This window comes from Anopheles bellator, chromosome 1 (assembly GCF_943735745.2).
Source record: "Anopheles bellator chromosome 1, idAnoBellAS_SP24_06.2, whole genome shotgun sequence".
NCBI classification, from domain to species: domain Eukaryota; kingdom Metazoa; phylum Arthropoda; class Insecta; order Diptera; family Culicidae; genus Anopheles; species Anopheles bellator.
In genome coordinates, this window is record NC_071285.1 from 3,447,726 (window position 1) to 3,473,662 (window position 25,937).

At 50.6% G+C, this 25,937-nt stretch overlaps 7 protein-coding genes across 8 annotated transcripts; 4 read left to right on the top strand and 3 right to left on the bottom strand.

The window, feature by feature from the left end:
* The first annotated feature begins 4,644 nt into the window (after window positions 1–4,644).
* LOC131206626 (guanine nucleotide-binding protein G(s) subunit alpha) lies at window positions 4,645–7,290 on the top strand. Its single transcript, XM_058199248.1, has 10 exons — window positions 4,645–4,761; window positions 4,838–4,999; window positions 5,104–5,200; window positions 5,268–5,388; window positions 5,521–5,649; window positions 5,712–5,891; window positions 5,973–6,097; window positions 6,190–6,263; window positions 6,336–6,482; window positions 6,576–7,290. The coding sequence occupies exons 1-9, from the start codon at window positions 4,645–4,647 to the stop codon at window positions 6,480–6,482; spliced, it is 1,152 nt and encodes a 383-aa protein (XP_058055231.1). The 3' UTR covers window positions 6,576–7,290.
* Window positions 7,291–12,483: 5,193 nt separating this feature from the next.
* Window positions 12,484–14,083, top strand: LOC131205734 (probable phenylalanine--tRNA ligase, mitochondrial). The gene is made up of 2 exons (XM_058197965.1): window positions 12,484–13,726; window positions 13,793–14,083. The coding sequence occupies exons 1-2, from the start codon at window positions 12,521–12,523 to the stop codon at window positions 13,958–13,960; spliced, it is 1,374 nt and encodes a 457-aa protein (XP_058053948.1). The 5' UTR covers window positions 12,484–12,520; the 3' UTR covers window positions 13,961–14,083.
* Window positions 14,084–14,223: 140 nt separating this feature from the next.
* LOC131205735 (mitochondrial 2-oxoglutarate/malate carrier protein-like) lies at window positions 14,224–17,171 on the top strand. The gene is made up of 4 exons (XM_058197966.1): window positions 14,224–14,572; window positions 15,532–15,768; window positions 15,837–16,241; window positions 16,322–17,171. The coding sequence occupies exons 1-4, from the start codon at window positions 14,517–14,519 to the stop codon at window positions 16,551–16,553; spliced, it is 930 nt and encodes a 309-aa protein (XP_058053949.1). The 5' UTR covers window positions 14,224–14,516; the 3' UTR covers window positions 16,554–17,171.
* Window positions 17,172–17,184: 13 nt separating this feature from the next.
* LOC131205736 (inositol polyphosphate multikinase-like) lies at window positions 17,185–18,646 on the bottom strand. The gene is made up of 3 exons (XM_058197967.1): window positions 18,418–18,646; window positions 17,514–18,349; window positions 17,185–17,436 (listed from the first exon to the last, which is right to left on the bottom strand). Exons 1-3 carry the CDS (start codon window positions 18,644–18,646, stop codon window positions 17,185–17,187), a joined length of 1,317 nt encoding a protein of 438 aa, XP_058053950.1.
* A 402-nt stretch (window positions 18,647–19,048) lies between these two features.
* Window positions 19,049–23,702, bottom strand: LOC131205581 (hydroxyacyl-coenzyme A dehydrogenase, mitochondrial-like). Of its 2 annotated transcripts, XM_058197735.1 has the most exons (4): window positions 23,303–23,702; window positions 21,414–21,613; window positions 21,059–21,334; window positions 20,467–20,997 (listed from the first exon to the last, which is right to left on the bottom strand). In XM_058197735.1, the coding sequence occupies exons 2-4, from the start codon at window positions 21,483–21,485 to the stop codon at window positions 20,467–20,469; spliced, it is 879 nt and encodes a 292-aa protein (XP_058053718.1). In that variant the 5' UTR covers window positions 21,486–21,613; window positions 23,303–23,702. The 2 variants fall into 2 exon arrangements, with proteins under 2 accessions (XP_058053717.1, XP_058053718.1); XM_058197734.1 differs by lacking the exons at window positions 20,467–20,997; window positions 21,059–21,334; window positions 21,414–21,613 and adding exons at window positions 19,049–19,628; window positions 19,715–20,340.
* Window positions 21,715–23,092, bottom strand: LOC131205582 (hydroxyacyl-coenzyme A dehydrogenase, mitochondrial-like). The gene is made up of 2 exons (XM_058197736.1): window positions 22,714–23,092; window positions 21,715–22,585 (listed from the first exon to the last, which is right to left on the bottom strand). The coding sequence occupies exons 1-2, from the start codon at window positions 22,819–22,821 to the stop codon at window positions 21,770–21,772; spliced, it is 924 nt and encodes a 307-aa protein (XP_058053719.1). The 5' UTR covers window positions 22,822–23,092; the 3' UTR covers window positions 21,715–21,769.
* Window positions 23,703–24,678: 976 nt separating the features above from the next.
* Window positions 24,679–25,928, top strand: LOC131208309 (small ribosomal subunit protein eS26). Its single transcript, XM_058200998.1, has 3 exons — window positions 24,679–24,772; window positions 25,131–25,308; window positions 25,534–25,928. The coding sequence occupies exons 1-3, from the start codon at window positions 24,770–24,772 to the stop codon at window positions 25,698–25,700; spliced, it is 348 nt and encodes a 115-aa protein (XP_058056981.1). The 5' UTR covers window positions 24,679–24,769; the 3' UTR covers window positions 25,701–25,928.
* The last annotated feature ends 9 nt before the right edge of the window (window positions 25,929–25,937 follow it).

The window sequence follows — 25,937 nt, forward strand, 5'->3', positions numbered from 1 at the left end:
CATCTTTGCTCTAGTACAAACGTTCTCACGCTTACCACGGACCCACACATACAGACGCACGCGGCCTCGTGTGAGTCACCCACAGCAACAGCGTACGCGCTACGCACGCAGAATGAGAAGCGGCTCGCGGGGACGAGATGAAAACGAATCGGGTGTATCGCGGGTGCCGACACCGGGACTCAAACACTTGTGACGCGATTCCACAGCAGCCCACTTGATGGAACAATAAAACCACTGAAGATTCTGAAAAAAAGGCACCGCAAGCCGTTGGCCCGGGGTGTCCTTTTGTGTCACTTGGCGATCAACCGATCGCACGGACGCAAATCGATCGAAGTAGTCAGGATTTCTACTGCACCGTGCAAGTGATCGGCCATCGGGTGTCAATGGAGACGCCCGGTCGTTGATGGGAAACCGGTTGCTTTAGGTCTTCCTTTCAATGTAAAATGGGTACCTAATAGTTTGTGACGGGAACTTGTGGCTCTATTTGTTCCTATTTTAATTATTACCTCCAACATTGTTTGGCCTGCACGGGAACTGCAAGGTTGGTTAGGCGGGGGAAACCACCTGCGAGGCTTTGGCAGACCGTTCTTTGTGTTCTCTGCTTTGTCCACCAGTGTTCCGGTTCCGTTCGTTGTCCTTTATCGTGCACGCTTTCATTCGAATCTAAAAATAGATTGCGATTGTTTCCGAAAGGCCTCCAAACTGACCCCGCACAGAAATTATGTCAAGCAAAAGTTACTTTTTTCTTGCAAAGTCTTATACAATCGTTGGGCAATGAAACCCCCCCTGGTCCGGGGTCCTGCGAAGCAACCTTTCGGGGATCGCAGTTCCAGCTATGTAGTGGAACCTCGCATCGGTTTACACGTTAAAGGAACGATCCTTCATTGCAAGGAGTCCTACAGTTCGACGCAGGCTACGTTTGGTCTTATCCCGTGTTCGAGCTCAACAGTATCTGGGCCGAAAAAAAATATTTCTGGTTAGCGCCAGACCAATTCCACTGACCAGCATTGCCCTCCCTTCGCGCCCATACGACGCTCACTCGTGAGTTTTCTCTCTCTTTCTCTCTCGCACTCTCACGAAGACACTCCAACGAGATCGGGCATTTGTGCGTGTCACTGCTAAGCGCGGTTGCTCCTACCTGCGAGCATAGGGAGCGCCGCCCCAGAGGACACCACATCGAGAATTGAGTACTCCCACGCGGAGAGGCCCTACGAGAAGGTCAAAAGAGACAGGGTGGGTGTTGGAGGCTTTTTTTCGGGTCGGGTGAGCGCCGTCGCGGTTTTGGGGTCTTCCGTGCCGGGGGTTGACGATAAAAGTTATCATGCCTCGCAGGGTTCGTCATCGTTGTTGCGTTGCGTTGGTAGTGACGTAACGTAACAATAGATGCCCGTCGGGGCGGGTACTTTGCCGCTTCTTCGCTTCGTGTGGTCGGCGTGTTTATTTTTGGTTTAGTCCTTGCTGGGGCGGTGCACCCTCGGGGTAGGTGCCGTAAAAAAAAGAGGGAGCTGACGTGACCATGAACAGAGAGCAATGGTTCAATCAACTGCAAATGAAGCCACACTGCGTCCCTGTTTCGGTGGAAGGCGTGTTTAGTTATGTAGCCATCAACCTTCGCATAATGTTCCAAGTAAGCAGGAAGACATGCCTTTTTGTGGGCTAATAGGTAGAGGACTCGCGAACCCGATAAAGGTTAGATCCCCTTTAACGGCTCTCCGTTTCGGGCTTTCCGTGCTTCGCTAAACGATTGCCACCTGTTCGACCAAATATGTTTACAATTATTTGGAGGAGCTGCCCTCCAATGGAGCTGCCTGGTGCCCCGTGAATCGAGGTTTAGTACGTCAAGCAGATTATTGCTTTCCTCTGAAATTATCACAAAACGAGCAAACAATGCAACGACATGCATCGAGAAAGTGAACGCCATTTGCGAAAAATCATCGATCGGCGTGATCGCACACAACTCTGATGGATCGCTAGTGCGAGTGGCGCGACATTCAACGATCATACATTTGAATTACAAACGACCAACGTGCTGCGCGCCTACCGCATTGAGACGATGACCGCAGTGAAGAAAGCGACGAAACGGCGAAACGTTTAATTCTCCACCGGCAGGGGTTGGTTCGCTAGAATTAAGCAGTCCGGTCACATAATCGTCGGTCACAATCCATTCGCTCCGCTCTTCGCGGAACGACCGTCCCCTGCTCGTGATCGTAGGCGTTCTCTAACCAGCGAGTGCTGGGTTTTGATGACGATCGTCGGTGAAGCGATGAATGAATGAAGTTTGACACTAGCCAGGATTTTGTGTGTCTTGCTGCATTCATGCTGCGTCGTCTACGGCTGTCTAGAAATCGTCCAGTCGAGCTCGATCGATACGCACACTCCGGTCAGGCAGCTGCCTGGTCAGTTCCTTTCTAGCGCTCCGGCAGCGTCGCTGGCCAACGATTGTTTGCCTATCGAAGTTAATCGTTCGCCGCCGCACACAAACAACGGGCGGTTGATTGGTCATTGGGAATGGAAAATAATTCCGGTGTGGCGACGGCGCTAATGGCGCTTCTTGCCCCTGCCTGCGTCGTGTGGAATATTTTGTCCACAGCCAAAGTGTGTCTGAATTGGTGAAAGGCTCGACGACGACTCCGGTGGCGGGCGGGCGGGCGGTCGGGCGGTGGCTGCCTACAATAATCATCAGCCCACCCGACGCCACCCGACACAATTGTCAGAATGGCGAGGAAATTTTCTAAACAATCATCAGCAATTATATGCTTGCAATCATCATTCCATTCGCCGGTTCGAATGTCGATTCTTACACCTGCCGATGAATGTGGCCGAAATGTGGCCGATTTCGCGGTACGGCGTGTAACGGGGCGCTTCCCTGTGTTCTAGAAGGCCAGAAGAGCGGCTGCGGCTGCACCCTCTTGCAACGCGTTGCGTGACTAAACTTGTTTAGTGTGCGCCACGCTCTGCATATCGTTGTCTTGTTGACCGTTTCCGAAGTCAATCAGCGGTAAATGAGGTCAAATCAATGATCATCACGGCTTCCACCACGGCAAGGCCAGATACGACGGCGCGTTGCACGACGATCACTAAGATCATCGTCCACACAGAGACAGTGTTAGACAAGAGAGGGCCCCCTGGGACACCCTGGGACCGCAATGAGAGAGAAAGAGACACTGTTCGGGGAAAGTGTCCCGAGAATAATGTACCTCTCTAATCAACCACGGGCAACCTTTTTTGCTTCAAACCGGATGGAATCGTTTCGATCGGCGAAGGCGCGTTCTCGCGGTGCTGCTAGTAGAAAACACTTGATCGCTCGATCGCGCCTGGGAAACAACTTCTGATCGGTAGGGAAAGGGCAAAAAGGGTGCCAGGTGCTGGTGCTTCATAATCACAGACACGCGCTCCAGCATCATTGTGCCATTGATTCAGCGAACAAATTTTCTCACAATGCATTATCGCAGTTATGAGGGGCACACTCTGGTATTAGCGCTCCCCGACCGGGGAGCTACGAAGCTAGGTGCAGGCACCGAGATTTGAGTGATGGACGATTTTAAGACCCCTTTTCGTTGGTAAGATGTTACAACTGCTTCCTCCCGTTAGCCGTTAGTTGGGTTGGTGGTCAAAAAAAGGGTCCTCCAAGGATCGCCTTATCACATGTTTCCGGCTCCGTTCAGCCAGCCCAAACCATCGAGAATGGGAATGGGAATTCTTTCCCAGGGATCCCCACCGGGAGGAAGCGGTGGGTGCGGTGTTTGTAATGACCCGTTTGCCTCTGACCGGGCGCGAGCTAGTCAATCGGAATGAGGATCGCGCCCCGAAAGGGGGGGATAGCGATCGCTCAGCAGTTCAGGCGCGCGTTGTGTCTAATATGTGCGTGACTTGAATCGTGTCTCGAAGCGCACGTTTCTACTCGGCATCGACAATAACAGTGTATCTCTTTTCTCTTGCGCGTCACTTCCAGAGAGTATCCGGCGTGTAGTAGTCGTTCGCAGAGGCACTGCGTGCGCGAGTATCGGTCGCTACCGCCACTGGATGTGGTACGACCGAACTGACTCCGTTGGGCTGACACTAACTACTACAGCTGCTGCTCCGTAACCCGCTCAGCGCCCGAAAGCAGTCCAGGAGTCCAGCTGAGGCGAGAGCGCGTGTAGCCAGTACAGGGCAGTCGAAACCGATTGTCGAAACCGATTGCAACCGTCTCCGGCCGTCTGTTGTAGCCATGTGAACAGAGATAACAGCGCTGCGTGGGGACGGTACTATATTAAGAACACTAACGCGCTTGCCGCGCTGCAACGCGCTGTGCCGCGGTGGACGCAGAGGACGGAGGGCGCGCGCGGAGCACTCTGTTGCACAATACGCTCCGGATGTACGCTAGACGCGAGTGGTAGCGCGCAGAAGACGACACAAAATATTGAACCCTGCGCTCGCTGACGCCAAAGAGTGTCGGAAGTGTGTCTAACGAGTGTAACTGCGCGTGTAACGAGCACAACGAGGAAAGCGAACCGAAGCGGCAGGCAGGGCAGGGCAGGGTTCCAGGGAACGCTCGCATCCCATCGATAGACGCTGGCTCGCAACGGTGAAGCCCGGGGGGCCGAGTCTCCCGATACGTCACCGGAAGGCGGCGCCACCTGCTGGTGGGCTCCGTGGTCAGCGATGGGTTGCTTTGGTTCGGCCGGATCGAAACAGTCGGACTCGAACAGCTCCGAGGACACGAAAAGCCAGAAACGACGCAGCGATGCCATCACGCGGCAACTGCAGAAGGACAAACAAGTAAGTGAATGGTGGCCGCTGGCCAGGTCGGTGCGTGTTCTAACGTCCGTGCTCTCTGCTGCCCCACACAACACAGGTGTACAGAGCCACTCATAGACTTCTTCTACTCGGTGCCGGCGAGTCCGGCAAGTCCACAATTGTAAAGCAAATGAGAATATTGCACGTGAACGGGTTTTCCGACAGCGAGCGGAAGCAAAAGATAGAGGACATCAAGAAGAATATTCGCGATGCAATTTTGGTAAGTAGCTGTTTCTAAAACGACTCGGTGTTCTTCTTTCGTTCGCGACTCTAACCTCGACCTCTCTCTCGCTCTCTCTCTCTCTCTTTCGCGACCGGCTACAGACAATTACCGGTGCAATGAGCACGCTGACACCGCCTATTCAATTAGAGAAACCGGAAAATCAGGCCCGAGTAGACTACATTCAGGATTATGCGTCAGGTAAGGCACACTTTACTTTTCCACACACGGCACACGGCGTACCCTCACGTTGCGTTTCGCGTTCTAGGCCCCGATTTCAATTATCCACCGGAGTTCTACGAGCATACCGAGGAGCTGTGGAAAGATCGCGGAGTGCAGCAAACATACGAGCGATCGAATGAGTATCAATTAATCGATTGTGCTAAATAGTAAGTAATGGGCGGCGACGGCCATCGCCGCCGCCTCGTGTGGCCTTTGAGCCGCAGGCCTCTGCTGTCACTCACTATTAACCCGATATTGATGCGATACTTTCCGTTTCCGTTTTTCCGTTTTTTTTGCAGCTTTCTGGACCGTGTTAGTGAAATCAAGCAGCCTAACTATACTCCAACCGAGCAAGATATCCTTAGATGTCGTGTGCTAACCTCCGGTATATTCGAAACTAGGTTTCAGGTTGATAAAGTGAACTTCCAGTAAGTACAGTGTGACCGAACACCGGCCGTCCGTCCTAATGCTTGTTTCCTTCTTCGTTCAGCATGTTCGACGTTGGCGGTCAGCGTGACGAGCGGCGTAAGTGGATCCAATGTTTCAACGATGTCACAGCAATCATCTTCGTGACGGCGTGCTCTAGTTATAATATGGTCCTGCGTGAAGATCCAACCCAGAACCGGCTACGAGAGTCGCTGGATCTGTTTAAAAGTATTTGGAATAATCGGTAATGGGCGAGCGGGCGACCGGCACACACCGGTGCAAGTGCTTCCGTTAACTTCCCTTCCTTCCCTTTCTTCCCGAGCAGATGGTTAAGGACCATATCCGTTATATTGTTTCTAAACAAGCAGGACTTGCTTGCGGAAAAGATAAAGGCAGGCAAAAGTAAACTGTCCGACTACTTCGGCGAGTTCAATCGTTACCAAACGCCAGGTATGGAGTTATCCCCGTTCGCCGAAGCCTTGAACACTCCGTTTCATCCAGTCTGGGTTTCACTATCTCTCTCTCTCCCTCTATCTCTGCAGCTGACGCTGTCTGTGAAGTGGGTGAAGATCCAGAAGTGATTAGAGCGAAATATTTTATAAGAGACGAGTTTTTGGTGAGTGCACCAGCGAGGAGAGTGATCTTTCTCTATTTAATGCCCGTTCTTCCCTCGACCCCCCCTGTGCAGCGTATATCAACGGCGAGTGGCGACGGCAAGCATTACTGCTATCCACATTTTACTTGTGCGGTAGACACGGAAAACATCAAGAGAGTTTTCAACGATTGTCGAGACATCATTCAGCGGATGCATCTGCGGCAGTATGAGTTGTTATAGGTAAGCTGTGGCCGGCTCCTTCATCGGTCGTACTCTTGCCGAGTAATACGAACTCATTTCGCTCTCTCTCTCTCTCTCTCTCTCTGCTTGCAGATATACTTAATGATTTCGATTCAACAAACACTTGGTCGTCTCATTTTAGTTGTGTCTACCGTGAAACAAATATCAAACCTAGCCAAACTATACTAATTTTATAACAAAACCAATGTTTGATTAGGAATTAATCAAAGAAAAAAAGGAAAACCACGCAACACACAAACCACACACATATATAAAACATTCAGCCTCTCAAACGTACAATGTCCCGACACCCACACAGACACACCCACACACTAGTTCACGGATTAACACACTAAGAACGCGCGTGCGTGAGAGCAAACGTGGAACGGAGGAGGATCATCTTCGACTGTAATACGGGTGTATCGGCGAAGGAGCAAACGGAGCAGCAACCAGAACTAGCACCGCGGGCATCCGGGCGAATGAGGATCAGCGCCTGGATTCTGGAGTCCTGACAATGGAATAACGGCCGAAGGACAGAAGCTACAGCGCAGATATATACAAAGCAACAATTGCCGTCAAAAAGCGCAAAAGTTAGTTACGAAACCGAAAACGATCCATTTCAACATCTGCGGCGAGACGCGATCGATCGATCGATCGGATCGATCGGATCGGAAGGAACCGATCACTAGAAAACGTCCATTAGCTTCATTGCCGTTTTCTTTATTCGTGTTCGTTACCGCCGTCACCGTTGGAAAAGAGTGCGCGCGCCATGATGGTGCGTCGTGTGCAGCAGTGAAACTGAAGCAGGATGGCACGACGACAGACGAGAGAGAGTTTGGGGACAAGATATGTGTATGTGTGTGCGTGTGCATTCCCAAACGTAGTATGGCCAAAGGCCACGCTTAAAGTCGGTGATCGATCGAGGGGGGACGTGCAGATCAGGGGGGGCAGGCAGGCAGTTACGGAACGGAATGATTCTGATCCTGGATCCTAGTTGTGGAGCCCCACTTTGTCGATGGAATTTCAGTATTCGTTCCATTTTTAGTTACCTTCACACATACACGCACACCAACACCATCACGTTTGTGAAGAAGTATGGGTTACGTTTCAAGTGTGTGCAGCATATTGTTTTAGCTTTCCTTCCCCCGGGAAAGGAGTTGTTTAGCACACCTGTTCCTGTTGTGTTTGCTCGAAACGTGGCCATTTCTAAAAGAAGCAACGTGTATATGCGTTTGTACAGTTATTTGCTAGGAAAATGGTTGTTGATTTAAGTTTTACTTTTTTCTGTTAGTTGTTTCACATCCTGTTTTATTGCAGTCTGTTGGCCATTCAAAATCCGCCACAACGGTAAATGCGTGTTATCTTACCTTCTGATTTGGTTTAGTTAGAGGGGCGTAGGGCGCACGGGTGCACAAGATAAAAGTCGGTTTTCCATACGATTGAACCGGTTCGACCGGTTCGTGGCGTCGACGATGGTTGTCGCACTTTTTGCTTCACAGCCGATCATGTCACATTGATAATTCCTGCGTTTTGGCAAGCATTATATGGTGTTATTAGTTATTATTTTGCTTCGCAATCTACCTCAATGTGACATGGGTTATGTTTCTTTTCCGCAACGTGTATAGGAAGGAAGGATATGGAATTGTAGCAAAATATTTAGTTAAATTCTCTTTGCTCGCTCTCGGCACTGGCTCGGATCGGCACGTGGATCGTGGAGGGTGATCGTGGAATGATCGGCAGCTAGGATAGCATTGTTGGTGTGGGTGTGTTTGTGTGTGCGTAATTAGTCAAAATGATACACTAGATAAAAGCATTATATTTTCGCGATTTATGCAGCGTAAATGTAGATGAGGCATTTGCGCGCAGTTGGACGAAGGGCCGCATAGTTATCTCCGGTGCTGCAGTGTGCAGTGATTCTGAACCATTCTGCTGCGAAGGATTGTTTTGTCGCTAACGCGCGCCGGTCCTCCCCGCCGTACCGTACTTCTAATGCATTTTTTTTCTGTAGCAGCAGCGTGTTTTGAATCTCTCGGATCTGTTGCGGCCCCAGGGCCGGTGGGGTGGCTTGCTAAAATCGGTGATCGGCGAAGAGGCTCCAGAGTGCTCGTCGTGGGGCGATCTAGCGCCTGTGTTTTGACTCAAAACCGTGGCACATGGTTGGGACGCAACAACCGTGGTGTTAGTGTAAACTGTATTTGAGTGATGATTTGGCGTAGAGGAAATCAGAAACGAAACCGTAAAAACAACAACAAACCACAGCATTACAACAAACAGCAAACAAGACGAAACACACAACACACACAACTTATAAGCGGATTCAGAATCAGATGGCAATTTTGTATAGCTTTATCGATGGGCATAGACAACAAACAAGAGCGAGGACAAATATCTGAGCGGACAAATGATAGTCAAAGTGAATGGTGTTTAATATAAATGTTACACAGTAGTCAACTAAAACAAAAACCGTAAAGGAAGGAAGGAACAGGCGACAGTGGCAGCGAAGGGAAGCGATAGCGGGGGTGTGTGGCCATTTTGCGGTGTGTGTGCGTGTGTGTGTGTTGTAGCGCGCAAATTCATACCAAGCCCACGGGCGCCCAGCGTTCCGTTGGGAGGGTTAGGTTTGGGGATTTACACCGAATTTTCGAAACGCTTCCAACATTTCAGTTCCAAATCACCAAATCGCGTAAAAGCACTAGGAAAAGAGAAAAAGCCACTGCACACCGCTGATCGGAATTGCATATTTTCTTGAACGAATTAGAGTTCGCCAATGTGGGCCCCCCTATAAGCAACGAGGTAGATGTTTTGGCCCCCCAAAGCGGGGCGTAAGTAACAAGTGTACCACCGAGGCTCCTGTTGTTACCGGTTTTGTTTTTTGGTTTCTCTGGTCAACTCAAAAGCTATGCTGTCGTCGCTTATGGGGTAGAAGCAATGAAGCGAATACAAGCCGGCGGAGAGAAGCGAGAATCAGTAACCGAAAAACGATGGGCAAGAAAATTAACCAACACTACAAAATTAAAATTAAAGCTTGATGGACAAACCGAGAATGGCGGGAACTCCTGTTCACCAGTGAGCGCGTGGCACACGTGGTAACAGAAAAGGTGTGCGGCGTAATAAGCATAACAAGCATAAGAAAGCATGCGCGTGAACAACAAACTAGTAGCAGCGGAGTACCAAACAACCCCACTTTGTAAATAGTATTGTCTTCGAAACACGGGCATCATGCTGGTGTCCCACGAATGAAGCCAGGCATGAACAGCAGCACAACGACAGTTGGTGGTGCGACACAATTGTGCAATCCGTTATCCGATGTCGGCATTTGTTTTGTTTTGTTTCCATTGTTGATTGTTTGCAGACCGCAAAAGTCCACACAAAGTCGTTCCCCTCGAATTACGAATTAAATACGCTCGTTGTGCGAGTAAAGAGGTTAACATTTCGAATGATTTTTGAACGCGCTCTCGCCGCGCATGGGTTTGAGTTTGGCACTGTGCCAACCGGCATTATGCAGCCGGGATGTTGTTTTGTTTTGCTATTTCGATTACGTTTTGTTGCTTACTTTTAATTAGACGAGGCCCGCACGATCAGATCGCGAAGCGGTAGTACGAAGATCGATTTGTAGATCGATGACGCTAGCAAGCGAGATGGAGATGGATAAGATGACGTGTACCGTAACTGTTGTTATTTATTTTATTGCTATTGAAACAAACCTGTCACATATGCAAATCATACTACAGACTCATTGCTCCGTATACTAGCAAACAATATACAATCGCCTCGTTTAAGGACATACTTAAACTAAATCACCAAACATGAAGCAACCATGCAAAGAAGATGATCAGAAGAGAGAGAGAGAGAGAGAGAGAGAGTAAAGTAAACGAATCCCATTTACAGTGAAATAAAAAATATATGTCGTTTATACATACGTATACATGCACACGCATATGTGTGTTTTGTATATATGCAGCGATTGTGTATATACAAACATGTGCATGTGTAGTCTTATATATGTATATAATTATATATATTTAGCAAAGTCAACACAGGAGAAACAGCAAATGCAAAAGATGTACACTATTTTTTGTTCAAAACTCATTGTTCTCGTGTAAAGATTCCGATTCTGCCGATTTCATAGTACCAGCACCCACCACCACCTTAGTACCTTTCTTCTGTGCTGTGCTAGTCAATTTGACCCCACACTGGACAGACCCTTTTCAGAGCTCTCGTGTAGTGTACCGCGGCTCATGTGAAACCCGCGAAAGCGAAGAAGATCGAGTGATCCAAATACTGCACCCTTCTACTACCAAGTACGTTTCGCGCGTTTCATCTGTGGAGCATTAGAATTCGCTACCACTACCAAACACACACACACCCACACACACTACAGATCGCCGTTGGATCGCGTCAGGCAATATTCCACAACATGATGGTGAAGGTTGCACATGTAGCAAATGACGGGGCGCAAGGAGTAAGATAACAGTCCACCAACCCCACAACACACAACATTCAGACGCACTTACTCGATAGGACTCTTGCTGATGCTGTCGTTTACCCGTGTCTCCTTCTAGAGGAACAATGTTTCAGTTTGGGTCTTACGTTCCGTGTTGCGCCTGCAACTAACGGCGAAAGGCGGCGGAAAGAGCATAAGTGGTAGTAATAAAAGGTAAGATCACGCTAAGATCACCTCTCTCTTCGGGGAACTCTCCGGTGGTGAGAATAATCGAACAAAGTAGGCTAACTTGGCTGCGATGGCGCTGCGCTGTAGGAGAGCTATAGGAGTAAGTGTAGACAAGATAGTGCTCGCGTGTGTGGGGCCGCCGCGCACACGTGCGCAAACGAGTGTTCATCCGCAACAGATTGATATAAATTGACATAAAACTATCTGCAAGAAGAAGCTGGACGACAGACAAAACCGAGAACCGACAAGTATGAGCATGAACTGCAAGCTGCATCGCGAAAACAATGGCACGATGGAGAGATAGTAGTAGCAAAAAATCACTTCAAGCAAAATGCGCGCGCAAGTGTATAACTCTTTTATATAGCTGTATAGAGAAAGAACATAACAGAAACACCGCTCCACACGGTAGAAAGCAAGTGAAAGCGGCCGGGATAAAGTAAAACGATTGATGTACGATAAAAAGGGCAAACGATAAGGGGAAAAGGGGGAAACGTGAGGTTTGCTGAAACGAACGCCGTGTGTGGTAGTAGAGCAGAAACTGGCAAGGTTGGTAAATGTTAAACTACACACACCAACCACACAGCACAGCATAAGTAAAATAAAAGAATTATAGCGAGAACAAAACACTACACCCGGGTGTGCAATCAATGAAAGCGGAAGGAGATCACAAAAGACAGCGGAAGCCGCGAGCCATCACACCGAAGCAAATAGTCATACTACTCTACCGTACCGTAGTGGAAACAGCTGGTGGAACACGAACAGTCGCACAAAGAAAAAGCAACAACAAAGAACAGAAACCTAGACAAACAACAAAAAAAAACAAACAAAAAACATGATTAAAACAGAATATGGCAAAACAAAAAGTAAACAAAGCAGAACTAAAAGAGCATACCGACATAAGCGAGAGCGAGGCTCGATCCCCTCTCAAAGGCGGCGATACGGAAACTGTGGAATAATAAGAAACATGGAATGTGTAACGAGAAACTTTGAAGAAATTAAAACCAAGAAACCCTATCGGAATAGAATATGTGAAAAATAAAGCAGATAAAAAGTTTAAACAAACGGGATTTTCCTTTCCTAGCGCTCTGAACCCTTGAAGATTGTGCCTGGTGAGCCGCTGTCAGCGAACTCGTTTACAGCGGCACTATAACTTTGTTTACCCCATTTAGCCTCTCTCTGTTCATGCAAAATATGGCTAATTCCATCTCGCTCTTCTCAAATGTGGCTCTCGTATTTTTACTCTCTCTCTCTCTCGCTCTTACTCTGTCAAAAGACGCGAGAGTTTCTGACAGAGTCCAATCAAATCCAATGTTATGAAACTGCCGCGCGGTAGGCGACTATTGGTTCGAAGGACGGTTTTGTGCAAATGTTGTTCCGCGGATTACGACCGGTGCTGGCTTCTTGTCGGTACGGGCTGCTAGTGGGATGCGGCAAGCAGAACGCGCGGCACCATGGCAGCCAAGCGAACATCAGCAAAGACACGATCGATCTCTACCGCCAGCAGTACGTGCGCGATTCGTGGACGAATCTTACGCCGAAGGTGCTGTCCCATCTGGACCGCAACTTGCACCTGAAGCGGCACCACCCGCTGTCGATCGTGCGGGAGAAAATAGTGAAATACTTCTACGGAGCGTACCTGAGCCCCCGCGGAAACCCACTGTTCAGTGTGTACGATAACCTAAGCCCGGTCGTGTCGGTGGAGCAAAACTTTGACCATCTGCTAATACCGGAGAACCATCCGAGCCGGGCCAAGAGTGACTGTTACTACGTAAACAAGGACTACTTGCTGCGGGCGCACACGACCGCCCACCAAGTGGAGCTGATTCAGGCGGGACTGGACAACTTTCTGATCGTCGGCGACGTTTACCGGCGAGATGAAATCGACGCCACACACTACCCCGTGTTTCACCAACTGGACGCCGTCCGGATCGTCCATCAAGACAAGCTGTTCGAGCGGAATCCGGAACTGAAAATTTTGGAAACGCGCTTCAAGACGCACCTTGCCAATGGTCGGCCCGACACCGGCACCAGCAGCCCGCTGGCCGACTGTATCGATCAGCACAAACAGCCGTGCCACACGCTGGAGGCCGTGAAGCTGACGGAGCACGAAATGAAGAAGCTTCTGGTCGGGCTGGTGCAAAAGTTTTTCGGTGAAAACATCGAGTACCGTTGGGTGGACGCATATTTTCCCTTCACGCAACCCTCGTGGGAGCTCGAAATATTCTTCAACGGCACCTGGCTCGAGATTCTCGGATGTGGAATTACGCGAAACGAAATTTTGGAGCGGGCCGGCGTCCACAACTCGATTGCTTTCGCCTTTGGGTTGGGCCTGGAGCGATTGGCCATGATACTGTTTGACATCCCGGACATCCGACTGTTCTGGAGCACCGACAGTGGATTCCTGAACCAGTTCCGCGACGATCGCATCGTCAAGTATAGGCCCGTTTCGTTGTACCCGCAGTGTAGCAACGATTTGTCGTTCTGGCTTCCGGAAGGGATGTCGGCGGACCAGTTCTCACTAAACGACTTCTACGATACCGTGCGAACCGTTGGGGGTGACATTATCGAGCAGGTAAGGGCGTGAGCACGAGCACGTTGGCCGGTTTGGGAATGAATGTCGAATTTTTCCCTTTTGCAGGTCACACTGATCGATCGCTTCACGCACCCAAAGTCGGGCAAGAGTAGCCTTTGCTTCCGCATCGTTTATCGGCACATGGAGCGCACCTTGACGCAGGCCGAAGTAAACGCAGTGCACTCTAAAATCGGTTCCGAATTAGTAGAAGCTTACAACGTCGTTGTACGATAAAGACAATTTAAATGTGAACAAAGTGTCTTTTTTTTCCTTCCGTAGTGATTCGCGTGAAAATATTGAGAACGTAACGGCTACTTTCCGGTGCCAATGGTTACTACGAAAATATGCCGAAAAACTTTACAGTGTACAGTGACAGTTGGGAGCGGCGAGTGAAAGAGATGGGAGCAATCTCCGAGTAATCGCGCGAGTGGACCGCCAACGAAATCAACATTGCGTAGCTAGTGAGCGCTTAGTTCATTTTACCCGTTCTCGAGAGCAACATCGGATCGGCAACCTGTTTACCGCCGCCGGTGAAATAAAAGTTGTCTACAGCTGATCCACCGAAAATAGTGACAAGCCGTGCCGCATGTTGCATTCTCCTCCGTGTTTGCTGCGATAGCATAGGCTACAATTTGCACAGCAACGCCCCGTGCCTTTCACCGACGTCAAAAACACGTCACCGAAAGGAATCTCGGATCCATTCACCGAAATCGCAGTTTCCGGCACCGGCACGGCTTATTGAAGATCGCCTGAGACCACACAACGACCTTCGGCAACTTTCGCAGGCAAAATGTCCGACAAGAAACGGCCCGTTTATGTGCAATACGTGCTCGGAGGACTCTCTGGGTAAGTACTGGGACTGGGTATTGAAAGTACTAACCATCCGCTGACAGGCGGAGCGCGCGATCGTATCGGCCGATTCCTGGTTTTGCTGTAAATTTTAGACAAAGTGAAATCCCAAAAATGGTACGTGAAAACATAAAAGGATGGCGTGTGACCTTGCGCGTAACTACCGCGTGTGACCGCTAGTGCGTCAATGGGATTGAACCAAACGTACGCCGCCGCCGCCGCCGCGCGTGGAGCATTGTCCTGGTTGCCTGTGTTGCCTTATTTTTGCGCAAATGGTAGCGGAAGACGAAGTCGGCGACGCTCGCGCAGTTTAATTATAGCCACATGGCGTAGCATGGCCTACTGCCTTTGGCGAAGGTGTCATGCGATGCGTTGATGTGACGAAAAGCGACATTGCCAGCGAGCGCGAGAACTTGAAATATGATTGGAGCAGGCCCCAAGGTCACATCGCGATCATTTCGTCAGCTGATGTGGGCTTCCTGCCCGGGGCTGATGGTTTTGGGCCCACAAAAGGGCCGCCAAACATTGCCAATCAGTTAATCACGGTCACCGCGAAATGGGCAAAGGTTGCACATATCTTATCAGTAATGCTCCGGTGTTGCTGCAAAAGTAGATGCTGCAAATTGAGTTCCATGTTAGAGGGCGGGGGTAGTGTGGCCCAGTTTTGCACACAAATTTCGAAAGGTGATCATGCGTAACGAGTTCTTTGCAGTCACGGTAATGATCGCTTCCAAAATCGCTTGTTACCATGCCAGGAACGAGAAGTGTCTTGCGTAACACGACCTGTGAATTAGGCCACTAGCAACGCATGGAGCGCTATTGACAATGCATTGATCTCGCTTATAGAATCAATAACTCAGTTAGCACCACTGCGTCGTACGGGGTATCCGTTGAATTCCGTGCCATCGCGTCCCGAGTAATTCAGATGGTTTCCGTTTTTTCTTGTCCTCTACTAGCATCGGAGCAACATGCGTTGTCCAACCGTTGGATTTGGTGAAAACCCGTATGCAGATCTCCGGCATGGGCGGAGCGGCCAAGGAGTACAACAACACGTTCGATGCGATCGGCAAAATTATCCGCCGCGAAGGTCTGCTGGCAATGTACAAAGGGCTGAGCGCGGCAATTATGCGACAAGCCACTTACACAACGACCCGGCTCGGTGTGTACACGTCACTGAACGATACCTACAAACAGTAAGCATTGGCAACAGATAAGAGACTTCCGCGGACCCTTTCGCCTCTCATCGGTATGTGCATTTTAGAAAAATGAACCGCACCCCCAACCTGCTGGCCTCGATGGGCATGGGAATGATGGCGGGGGCCGTTGGATCGTTTGTCGGCAATCCCAGCGAACTGATCCTGATTCGAATGACCGCCGATGGCCGGCTACCGGTAGCGGAACGGCGCAATTATAAAGGCTTTTTTAACGCCCTGTTCCGAATCGCGAAGGAAGAAAGTGTTGTGTCGCTGTGGCGCGGTTGCGTACCGACCATGGGCCGTGCCATGGTGGTAAACGCCGCCCAGCTGGCATCGTACTCTCAGGCGAAGGCGTACCTGCTGAGTGCGGAGATTCTGCAAGAGGGTATCGGGCTACACTTCACAGCCAGCATGTTTTCGGGGTTGATTACCACGGCCGCTTCGCTGCCGGTTGACATTGCCAAGACTAGGTAAGCTACGTTTGGTGTCCGCCAAACGGTGTCCAATCAATTTCACCGATTTCGTCCGATTCCGACAACCCCCTTTCCAGAATTCAAAACATGAAGGTAGCGCCCGGTGAACTACCGCCGTACAAGAGCACAATCGACGTCATCGTCAAGGTAACGCGGCACGAAGGTTTGTTCGCGCTGTGGAAGGGTTTCACTGCCTACTACGGGCGTCTCGGACCGCACACGGTGCTCACGTTCATCATTCTGGAGCAGTTGAACGGGCTGTACAACAAGCACGTGATGGGCGTCGAGGGTTCCAAGTCTGGACTGTAATCAGCCAACACCCCGCCGGGGTCAGGTCAGCTATGTCCCGGTCAGAACAGTCCGTCCGGATTCGGATCCGTTCCGGTCGCGCGGATCGCACAGCAAGCTGTGCAGCATTTGTTTCGATGGCAATTGTAATTGTATCATTTTGGTTGCTCGCGCTTTTGAATAGTTTTTGTTTTTCGTTTTGCAATGTTCCGTCGCCAAGGCCACACGGTGGCACCTGTTGGCCAACACGCATACGGTTGGTAAGCACAATCACACTCTACATTCATTTTCGTTTGCTTTTTTCTGTTGCTTCCGTGGCCGGTTCATGGTTCGAGTGTCCCTGGCCACCAGCCAAGAGAGCCGACGCTGGCGCCATACCAATCTCGAGCAAAGTGACGCGCAAAATGGTTGGAATGTTCTATCGCCGTGTATCGCCTGCCGTGCATCGGAGAATGGAGAGCTTGTAAGGATTGTGACAATATGTACGGGATAGTTTTAGAAACGTGCTAACGCGCACACAAGTGCAGGGGTTGCCTGTTTTCAGGGAACAACAAACCATTAGCTTTTAGAACAAACTCGTACACAAATATATATATTTTTTCCCCGTCGGCCGGGTAGAGTATAATAGGCAACAACGAAGGCGCGTTTCGGGTTAAGCGACACCTTGTTTGGGGATGTTTTGAATTTCACAGTCCCGCAGGAAGCCCTCGAATAGTTTCACCAGGCTGTCGATGCCTTCCAGGTAGTTTCTATCGACCGTGGCCGGCCGGTCATCGGCGGACGGCTGGACGGGAAATGCATGCGCAAAGTCAATCATGCGCGCCCTGGCCCAGATCTTCTCCTGGTACGAGCCCGCGAGGTTGTCCAGCATGAAGGTGTAGTTTTCCTTCATCACTTTAATGTCCTGCCGGAGGTGATTAAAGAGGCCCGGTTACTGGTGAGCATGGAGAGAGAGAGGAAAAGGATGGTGCCCCGACTTGCCTCGTCGTAGTTGTGATTACTCGAGTGACTGCGCTGAATCTTGAAGTAGTGCTGCAACGGTTCCACGTCACCCCTTTCGTTGACGGTTGTCGTACAGAAGGTCGGCGTGCTGATGGGAGTGTTGCTTCCACTTTGGCGACCGGTCGGCGTCGAAGCCGTCCCACCGATGGGGAGCATCCCCGCCGTAGGAGCCGTAGGAGTTCGTGGCGATCGTTTCTGCAACACCGGTTTCAGACGACGCGCATCGTAAACCAGGAGCACCGAGCTGGCGTACAGCCGGTACGCCGTCTGCGTTCGTGCCCATTTCTGAATGTTCCACAGATCGGTCAGCAACTGTATCAACAGCTGCCGGCAGAGGCCCTGGTCGGCGTTGAGAAACTTGCGCACTGCATCCTTCACCGTCACCACGTTCAGCTTCTTACCGTACTCCTTGCCGTACCGCAAAAGCCGACCATTGTGCAGCGATCGGAACTGAAACCCCGGAATGCAGAAACCGTACGCTTCGCGGCTTTCGACGTATTTGGACGTCTCGTAGGCACGCTTCTCCTCCGTGGCCATCGGGTCCCACGATCGGCGACCGATTTTAATGTCCATTATGCACGGGTCCAGCATGCCGTGGGTTAAGTCTTCGAGCTTCAGAAATTCCATCAACTCACCATTAACCGGCAACACCTGGTGCCCCCGGTACTGGGGAGTTATTTCGCGCAACAGCAACAACTCCTTCCGATCGGCGGGTGCTCCTTTAATGTGCTCGTAAAACCGAATCTCTCGAGCGCCCGCCAGCAGTTTAGCGGCCGGTTTGAAGACGGATCCGTCTTCGGTACACTTCAGTAGACCTATAATCCAGCCACCGCAAAGTTTATCCTCCCAACTCTGACCGCTATTTTATGCACACCATCCTTACCCATAGAGCCGGTGCCTTTGTGAAACGCGTGGCCGGCCACTTGACTGTGCAACGGAACGATGCCCTCCGGAAGCGAGGGACACTCATCGGGACTGTGAAGCCCGTACCCGAGTGGAGATCGCGACGACGTCACCGTCGGCGACACAGAACCGCCACCGATGCTTAGCGTTGATGGCCGATTTGAGGAACATTTGCGCTTCTGGTATGGTGGCAGCTTTAACTGGCTCATCTCTCTGGCTTCCTTCTGTTGCTCCTGTCGGTACGAAACACGCATCCAAACTGACGGGCGCCGATCGAACTCGACGGAAGCGACACTATCATTTTTATCATTATCCAGCGGAATTATCGTGCTAAACCGTCCTCAGCCATTTTTTTTTGCTCCTGCCGTGCCCCCTGGCCAGACCTAGCTGAGCGGTCGGAACGGGAACGATCTAAATCCCACCACGTGGCACGAAATGTATATCGTAAAGAGATAACATCGATGCTCTTCCGATACGGCAGCCGATAGATTAGAAATGGCCAGTCGACGCGCGAAAGAACATCCGAAACAAAGGCGCAAAACGGTTGAATCACAACGTTATTCACAGTGTTTCCGGTTGTAGATACTTTTACATTTATTCATCAGGTCCGCACTCGGGCTTCGTGCCCCAATGGTGTTGTGCACAGTTCGCTATGGCGCAGTATATTCGCAAAAGGAGCCGAAAGCTAAAGGGGGCAACCCGAGGCTCCTTCTCGGGGTGCCTGAAAGTGAATGGCCATTCGTTGGGATTTTGGTATGGTTGCTCCTTTAATTAAGTCACGTATAACTTTGGGCGTACGAAATGGGTCTCACGGCGGGCCGCGATCGAGAAACTGTTCCAGTATGGCCACCAAGCTGTCTACTCCCTGTATGTAGTTGGCGTCTACGGTGCGCTCCGAACCCGGAGCTGGTTCCGACTCTTCAGCCGTAAAGGCATGCGCAAAATCGATCATTTTTGCCACCGCCCATGGCCGCTGGACAGCCGGGGAAATATTATCTCTAGTCAGACTTTTGTGGATTTTTTGCTTTAAGCGTGTCGCATCATACACCAACAGCACGGAGCTCGAGTACAGTCGGAATGTTGTTTGCCGGTGAGACCAGTCTTGGATGGGACGCACGGCCTGCAGCAACGACTCGACCAGTTCCCTGCAAACGTGCCCATTCCGATCGGCGTTCAGGAACACTAGGAATGCTGCAAGTATAGGGAACGCGGAGAGGGATTTCTTTACGACGAGCCATCCACGAAATCGGCCACCAATCATCCACTGTGTGCCTCACCATCACGAATGTTGACCTCGGTTAACTTTTTGCCATAATCCCGACCGTGCCGTATCAGTCGGTCATGCTCGTCGTGCACGGAGTATGCCTGTAGACCCGGAATGCATAGCCCAAAGTGCTGCCGACACGCTCGATACTTGCTCTCCTCCGCCTTCCGCTTCTCGGGCGTGGCCAGTGGGTCCCACGTGCGGCGTCCTATTTTCACGTCCATTATGCACGGCCGCTCGTAGCCCACGGTCAGGTCTTCCAGCTGGATAAATTCTACCTCCTTTCCGTCGATGGGCAACTTTGGGTGTCCATAATAACGTGGTACCAATTTGCTTAGCTCCAGCAGCATCCAATCGCAGCTATCACTGTCGTCGTCGCTACCGTTTTCCAACCGTTGGGCCGCTCTCAACCGTTCATAGAAGCCAATCTCTCGGATACCACAGAGTACTTTTCCGGTTGGTTTCAGGACCGTCCCGTCCGTGGCCGATTTCAGCAACCCGAGACACCCCTGTGCGGCTGTGTGACCGGCAACTTGCGTTTCGCACAGTGTGATCCCATCCGGCAGTTCCTCGCTCGCGTCACCATACCAATGCATACTCGATCCTTTTACTGCTGAACGTCCATTGTGCATGGGAGGGCTACAAGATAGAAATTTGAACATGTACGTTACCACCAAAACGACCCGTTATTTTTTTCGATTTCTTTCATCTTTCTTGTTACGAAATTACAAAACCAGAGTTTAAAATGCGCTTGTCTGTCCTTCTTTATTTGTAGCTATAGAATCCTTCACCCGTTTTCAAGCCCAACTTATTCTGCTTTACCATGTCGCTCACCAGGGTACTGGGTTTGAAGTCACCCGGGTTTCGTGCTTGTCGTTCGGCCTGAATATTCTGGATCGTATCGAGCCCGACGATGTCCATCAGCTCGAACGGACCCATCGGGTGTCCGAGGCCCAGCTTCATCGCCACGTCGATGTCGTGCGGCGTAGCGTCACCCCGTTCGACCATCGCCAGTGCCTCCGACGTTACCGGGAACAGCAGTCGGTTAACGATGAACCCGGGCGTATCTTTACAAGTGATGCACGTTTTGCGTAGGCTCTTCCCAAACGCCAGCAGTGCCTCGACCGTGCCGCTGGACGTGTGATCGGTTCGAACCACCTCAACCAGCTTCATCAGTGGGACGGGATTGAAGAAGTGTAACCCACCGACACGGTCTTGGCGCTGGGTCAAGGACCCGATCTCCGCCACCGACAGCGACGAAGTGTTGCTGGCCAAAATGGTGTGCGCCGGAGCAATCTACAATGTGATGTGACGGTTACGATCGTATTTGCGGTTCGATTCGATCTGCAGCACACACCTGATCGAGGGCTTTGAAGAGGGCTTGTTTTTTGTCCAGCTTTTCCACGATGGCCTCGATCACCAAATCGGTCGATGAAACGGACTTCTCCAGATCCACACTGAAACTGACCCGTGCCCAGGCTTCCGCGAAGAATGCATGCGCCGCATCCTTGTCACCCTTCGAGACGTGCATGGCCGTGCGCTTCATGTCCTTTTCCAGTTGGCGCTGCGCCCCTGCCAGCACTTGCTCGTTCAAATCTACCACCGTCACCCGGTACCCATTGGCCGCCGTTATCTGTACGTAGTGGTGCGGGGGAAGGGGAGAAGTCATATTAGACACGTAGACACGACCAGATCGCAGGGGCTTCGCTTACCAATGCTATACCCGATCCCATCACTCCGCCACCAACGACGGTAACATGCTTGATCGGTACCACTGCAGACATGCTGCTGCTGGTTGGGTAGTTAGGTGGCCGTTAGTTTGCTGGATCGCTCTGACACGGACCGACTGAGCCGACTGAGAGAGTTGGGTGCACACGAATGAGCCCCAGGCAACCAAAGCACCACCGCTTATCTGATAACAAAACAGGCATAAACGAAGAACCAGCCAGAGGCAGATTAAAAAAAAGGCCGGGCCGAGGCGTCACTCAAATGACTACACACTTTACGTTACTCTACGTTAAATGCGTGCTTTATTGCTTCGGGCAACGATCGCGGCGACCGCGGCGATTCACTTCTTGTAGGAATAGAAACCCTCGCCCGATTTGACGCCGAGTTTTCCCTCGCTAACCATCCTGTCTATCATCTTGATCGGAACGTAAAGCGGATTTTCGGGGTCCTTTTCGTGCCAGCCCTGCAGAATGTTTTTGGTCAGGTCCACGCCAACGTAATCGGTCAGCTCGATCGGTCCCATCGGGTAGCCGGCGCCAAGCTTCATGGCCGTGTCGATGTCCCGGGCCGAGGCGTCTCCCCGTTCGAGCAGGCGCACCGCTTCCGCCATGTAGGGCACCAGCAGTCGGTTGACCACGAACCCGGGCGTATCTTTGCAAGTGATGCAACTCTTGCCCATCCGCTCGCCGAACGCCACCATGCTGTTGAATGTATCGTCCGAGGTGCGATCGGTGCGAATGATTTCCAACAGCTTCATCATCGGCACCGGATTGAAGAAGTGTAACCCTCCGAAGCGATCCTGGCGCTTCGTCACCGATCCGATCTCCGCGATCGATAGCGACGACGTGTTGCTGGCGAAGATCGTGTGGGCCGGTGCGGCAACATCGAGCTTGGCAAACAGCTGATGTTTCACCTCCATCCGCTCGACGATCGCCTCGACCACGAGATCGGCTTGCTCGACCGCGCTCTCCGGTTCCGTGGCGCCACGGATCTGTGCCAGCGTGCTGTCGATAAACTGCTTGCCCTTGACCGTGTCCTCCTTGAACTGCTTCTTTGCGACGCGCTCCAAACTTTTCCGGATCCCACCGATCGCCTTCTCGACCAACGCATCATTCATCTCCACCAGGGTCACATTGTGGCCGGTTGCGGCGGCCACCTGAAACAGCAACACCAACAGATGCGTTTTGTTCAAGGTGCAAGCGTTCATCTCTCACCGGCGATCTTTGACCCTGGCACTTTGGACTTTGGACCGCCGTTTAGAGTGCCACCCCGGCCATCTCTTACCTGTGCAATCCCGGAACCCATGAGACCACCGCCAACCACCACAACGTTGTTGATTTTCGACGCCGTGGCCATATTGCGGGTACAAGACCGTAGCACGGATGTGGCCATAGTTGGATTCGTAAGTTTTCACTCCGAATGGAACACACCTTTCAAGCGGGGCGGGTGGGTTGTTCTTCCGATAACCGGTGTGGCACTCGGCGATGATAAGCGCTTCGAGAGATAACTCCGAGGCCCCAAGTAGATTCCTCCTCGTTGACCCGCGCCGATTGAGCCTGCTGATCTTTTGCGGTGTACTGCGATGCTGCCGTTTCACGGGTAAGCGCGAGTGCCGATAGGACCGAATTTCCTGGCGCGACTATTCACTTACACATGCACGTTGCTATGCACAGGTTTGACAACATAACACGATCGTGTCGAGCGAGAGCGAGATGGGTATGGTAAATAAAACCGCGGTTGGCCGGTAAGGACACGTCTCCATCGTCGCTTTCCGCTCAAGCATATTTCACAATAATTCTGCTTGAGCTCCTTCTCAGAGGATGGCCACGAGACACGGAAAACCGGACCGACAAGCTAATCAGAAACTACTCACCTGCGTCGTGTAGACCGAGTTTTGTTACAGCCGATTCGACGTGTAAGAAAATGAATTATTGTGATTCTGGAACAGCAATTAACCTTCTCAAGTGGCACAAGATACTCCCTAAAGGCGACCGCTAACGCACACCATTGCGTGGCAATGTACTCTGCGAACTGACACCACAAAAGTAAACAATCCACCGGCAATTTGATTCGGGCTCAATGTTCGCCACACTTAATTCAACCATTTCAACAGTTGACGTGAAAAGAGTTGGGTATCGAAATTGCTTGGAACTCTGTGTTTAATCTCAACACTTAATTAGTTTTGGCAAAATACTCCTGCCAACGTTTAGACACCAAATCGGTTGAACACTCCGGTATAAACACCGTAAATTGAAACCGCACGTAACGAGCCGTAACGTAATGTGCGGTCCAGACGCTCCAATTCAATAGCGATGCCTGCGTAAGTGACGTCTCTGGAGACGTCATTAATGTCACTGACGCAGATCTACAAATCTGAACAAACGAGCATCAATTTGTGAACAAATTTCAAACAAGTGCCAGTTTGTCGATTGACTTGTTGATGATTTGTTTTGGACTCTTATTTATATTTTGGACGCTTCGTCAACGTTCGCGAAAGTGTTTAACTGAATATATAAAAATTTACGAAAGTCTGCCATGTCTTTGGCAACTAAAAATAAAAAATATAGTGATCGCAATAAAAAGGCGGAGGCATACGATGCCATTTAAAAGCCATTTCCTCGACACTGTAACCTCTTCGCACGTTCTTTTTTCGCTTTTTAACCGAAAAGCACAATGCCAAGGCAAACCAACACAGTGTTGCTTCCATGGCTGATTCCAACATGTCCAACCGACAAACTGGCACTTGGTTGAAATTTGTTCACAAATTGATTCATTCGCTTGCTCCAGCTCGTCGGCCACCATGCCGATCAGTTCGCGGTAGTCACACCGATTGATCTTAAAAACGCACCCCTTGTACTCCTCGGAAGTCCGCGTTAAGCCTTTCTTGTCGCCCTCCTCACTCGAAGCGAGCTTTATGTCGTATGCAGTTTTAAATGGCAACCAGTTGCAGTTAATGGTACAACCAACGAAAAACTTCGCACTGCAAACATTATTTGATTCTAACTGGTGAAAGAAATAGAAAAAGATCGAATCAGCACATTTGTAGCAGCAAATGCCGATAGTAGATTTCCTTCATTCGATGCTATCTTTACGCCAATTTTCTGCCTTATCGGTTCAGTTGTTCTTGAGTTAACGATTGTTTTTTGTTCGTTGTTCTGCATTTTGAAAAGAGCCATCTGTTGAGAAAAATATATTTTGACGTTTCGATGAAACCGTTGATCGATTTTCGGCGATCAACTGTGGTAAACGTGTGTAGCTGTCAAACGACGGCTTCGTGCAAGTGTGAACCAGCCTTTAAAGGTCTCTACTTCCGTGGCACTGTTAACGATCTGTCACCAAAATGGTAAGTGCATGTAAAATGCCGAAAATCCGGTGTAAATTTACTGTTTCGTGCTGTGAAAAGGGGCGCATTTCAATCGGATCGTTTGTTACTGGAACGGTGGAGAGTTGGTTCAGTATTATGTGACCCAGGAAAAGGATGAAATCGCATTGAAAACCGGTGGTTCTGCGGTGCGGTAGCACACACACAGCCTCGCACATAGCCACAGCCAGTGTGTTTGATTAACGACGGCATGTGTTTCAACATGGCGCGAGTAAAACCTGTCGGTAGTTACACGGATCTAATTTCGTTCGTTTTTCCTTTTGTTACTTTCCTTTGTATGGCCTATCGACGTGCGCCGCCCTTCGATCGGACATCGTAGACTAAGAAGAGGCGTAATGGAGGACGCTGCAAGCACAACCGCGGCCATGTGAAAGCCGTCCGCTGCACGAACTGTGCTCGCTGCGTTCCAAAGGACAAAGCGATCAAGAAGTTCGTCATCCGCAACATTGTGGAAGCCGCTGCCGTGCGGGACATCTCCGATGCTTCGGTGTACAGCTGTAAGTAGCCAGTAGGGGTAGATTGAAGCCCGAGCCACACGATTCATAGCCGCGCACAATACGTGAGGACAACATACTCCTACTTGGATCTTGCGAGAAATGAAGCTCGAATATTTGCTATCTGACAAATGCATGCAAAGTGCTTTCTATGATCGCCTTCTCAGGCGGGCTACTGAGGTGTTTGGTGTCAAAACGCGAAGGTTAACATTTGTTTTTTTCCCGTAGCGTACGTACTGCCGAAACTGTATGCCAAGCTGCATTACTGCGTATCGTGCGCTATCCACTCGAAGGTTGTCCGCAATCGCTCGAAGGAAGCCCGTCGCATCCGTACACCACCGCAGCGATCCTTCCCGAAGGACATGAACCGACAGCAGAACGCTCAGCGCAAGTAAATCTGCTGCAAACCCGGGGCGGTCCAGTGGTTCGTGATTGTCGGGGGCGATTAAGATGGAATGAATTCTCGCTGGAATCGTCGGGAGCCACTTTTGGTCTAGTGCGTTCGAGAGCTGCACACGTATTTCTAGCGATAGAAGAAGGGGCTGAGAAGAAAGAATGAAAAGGACGAAATAAGAAAACTAAAAACGCGTCAAAATACAAAACCGAACGGCTATTCCATCAAACGATTCGCA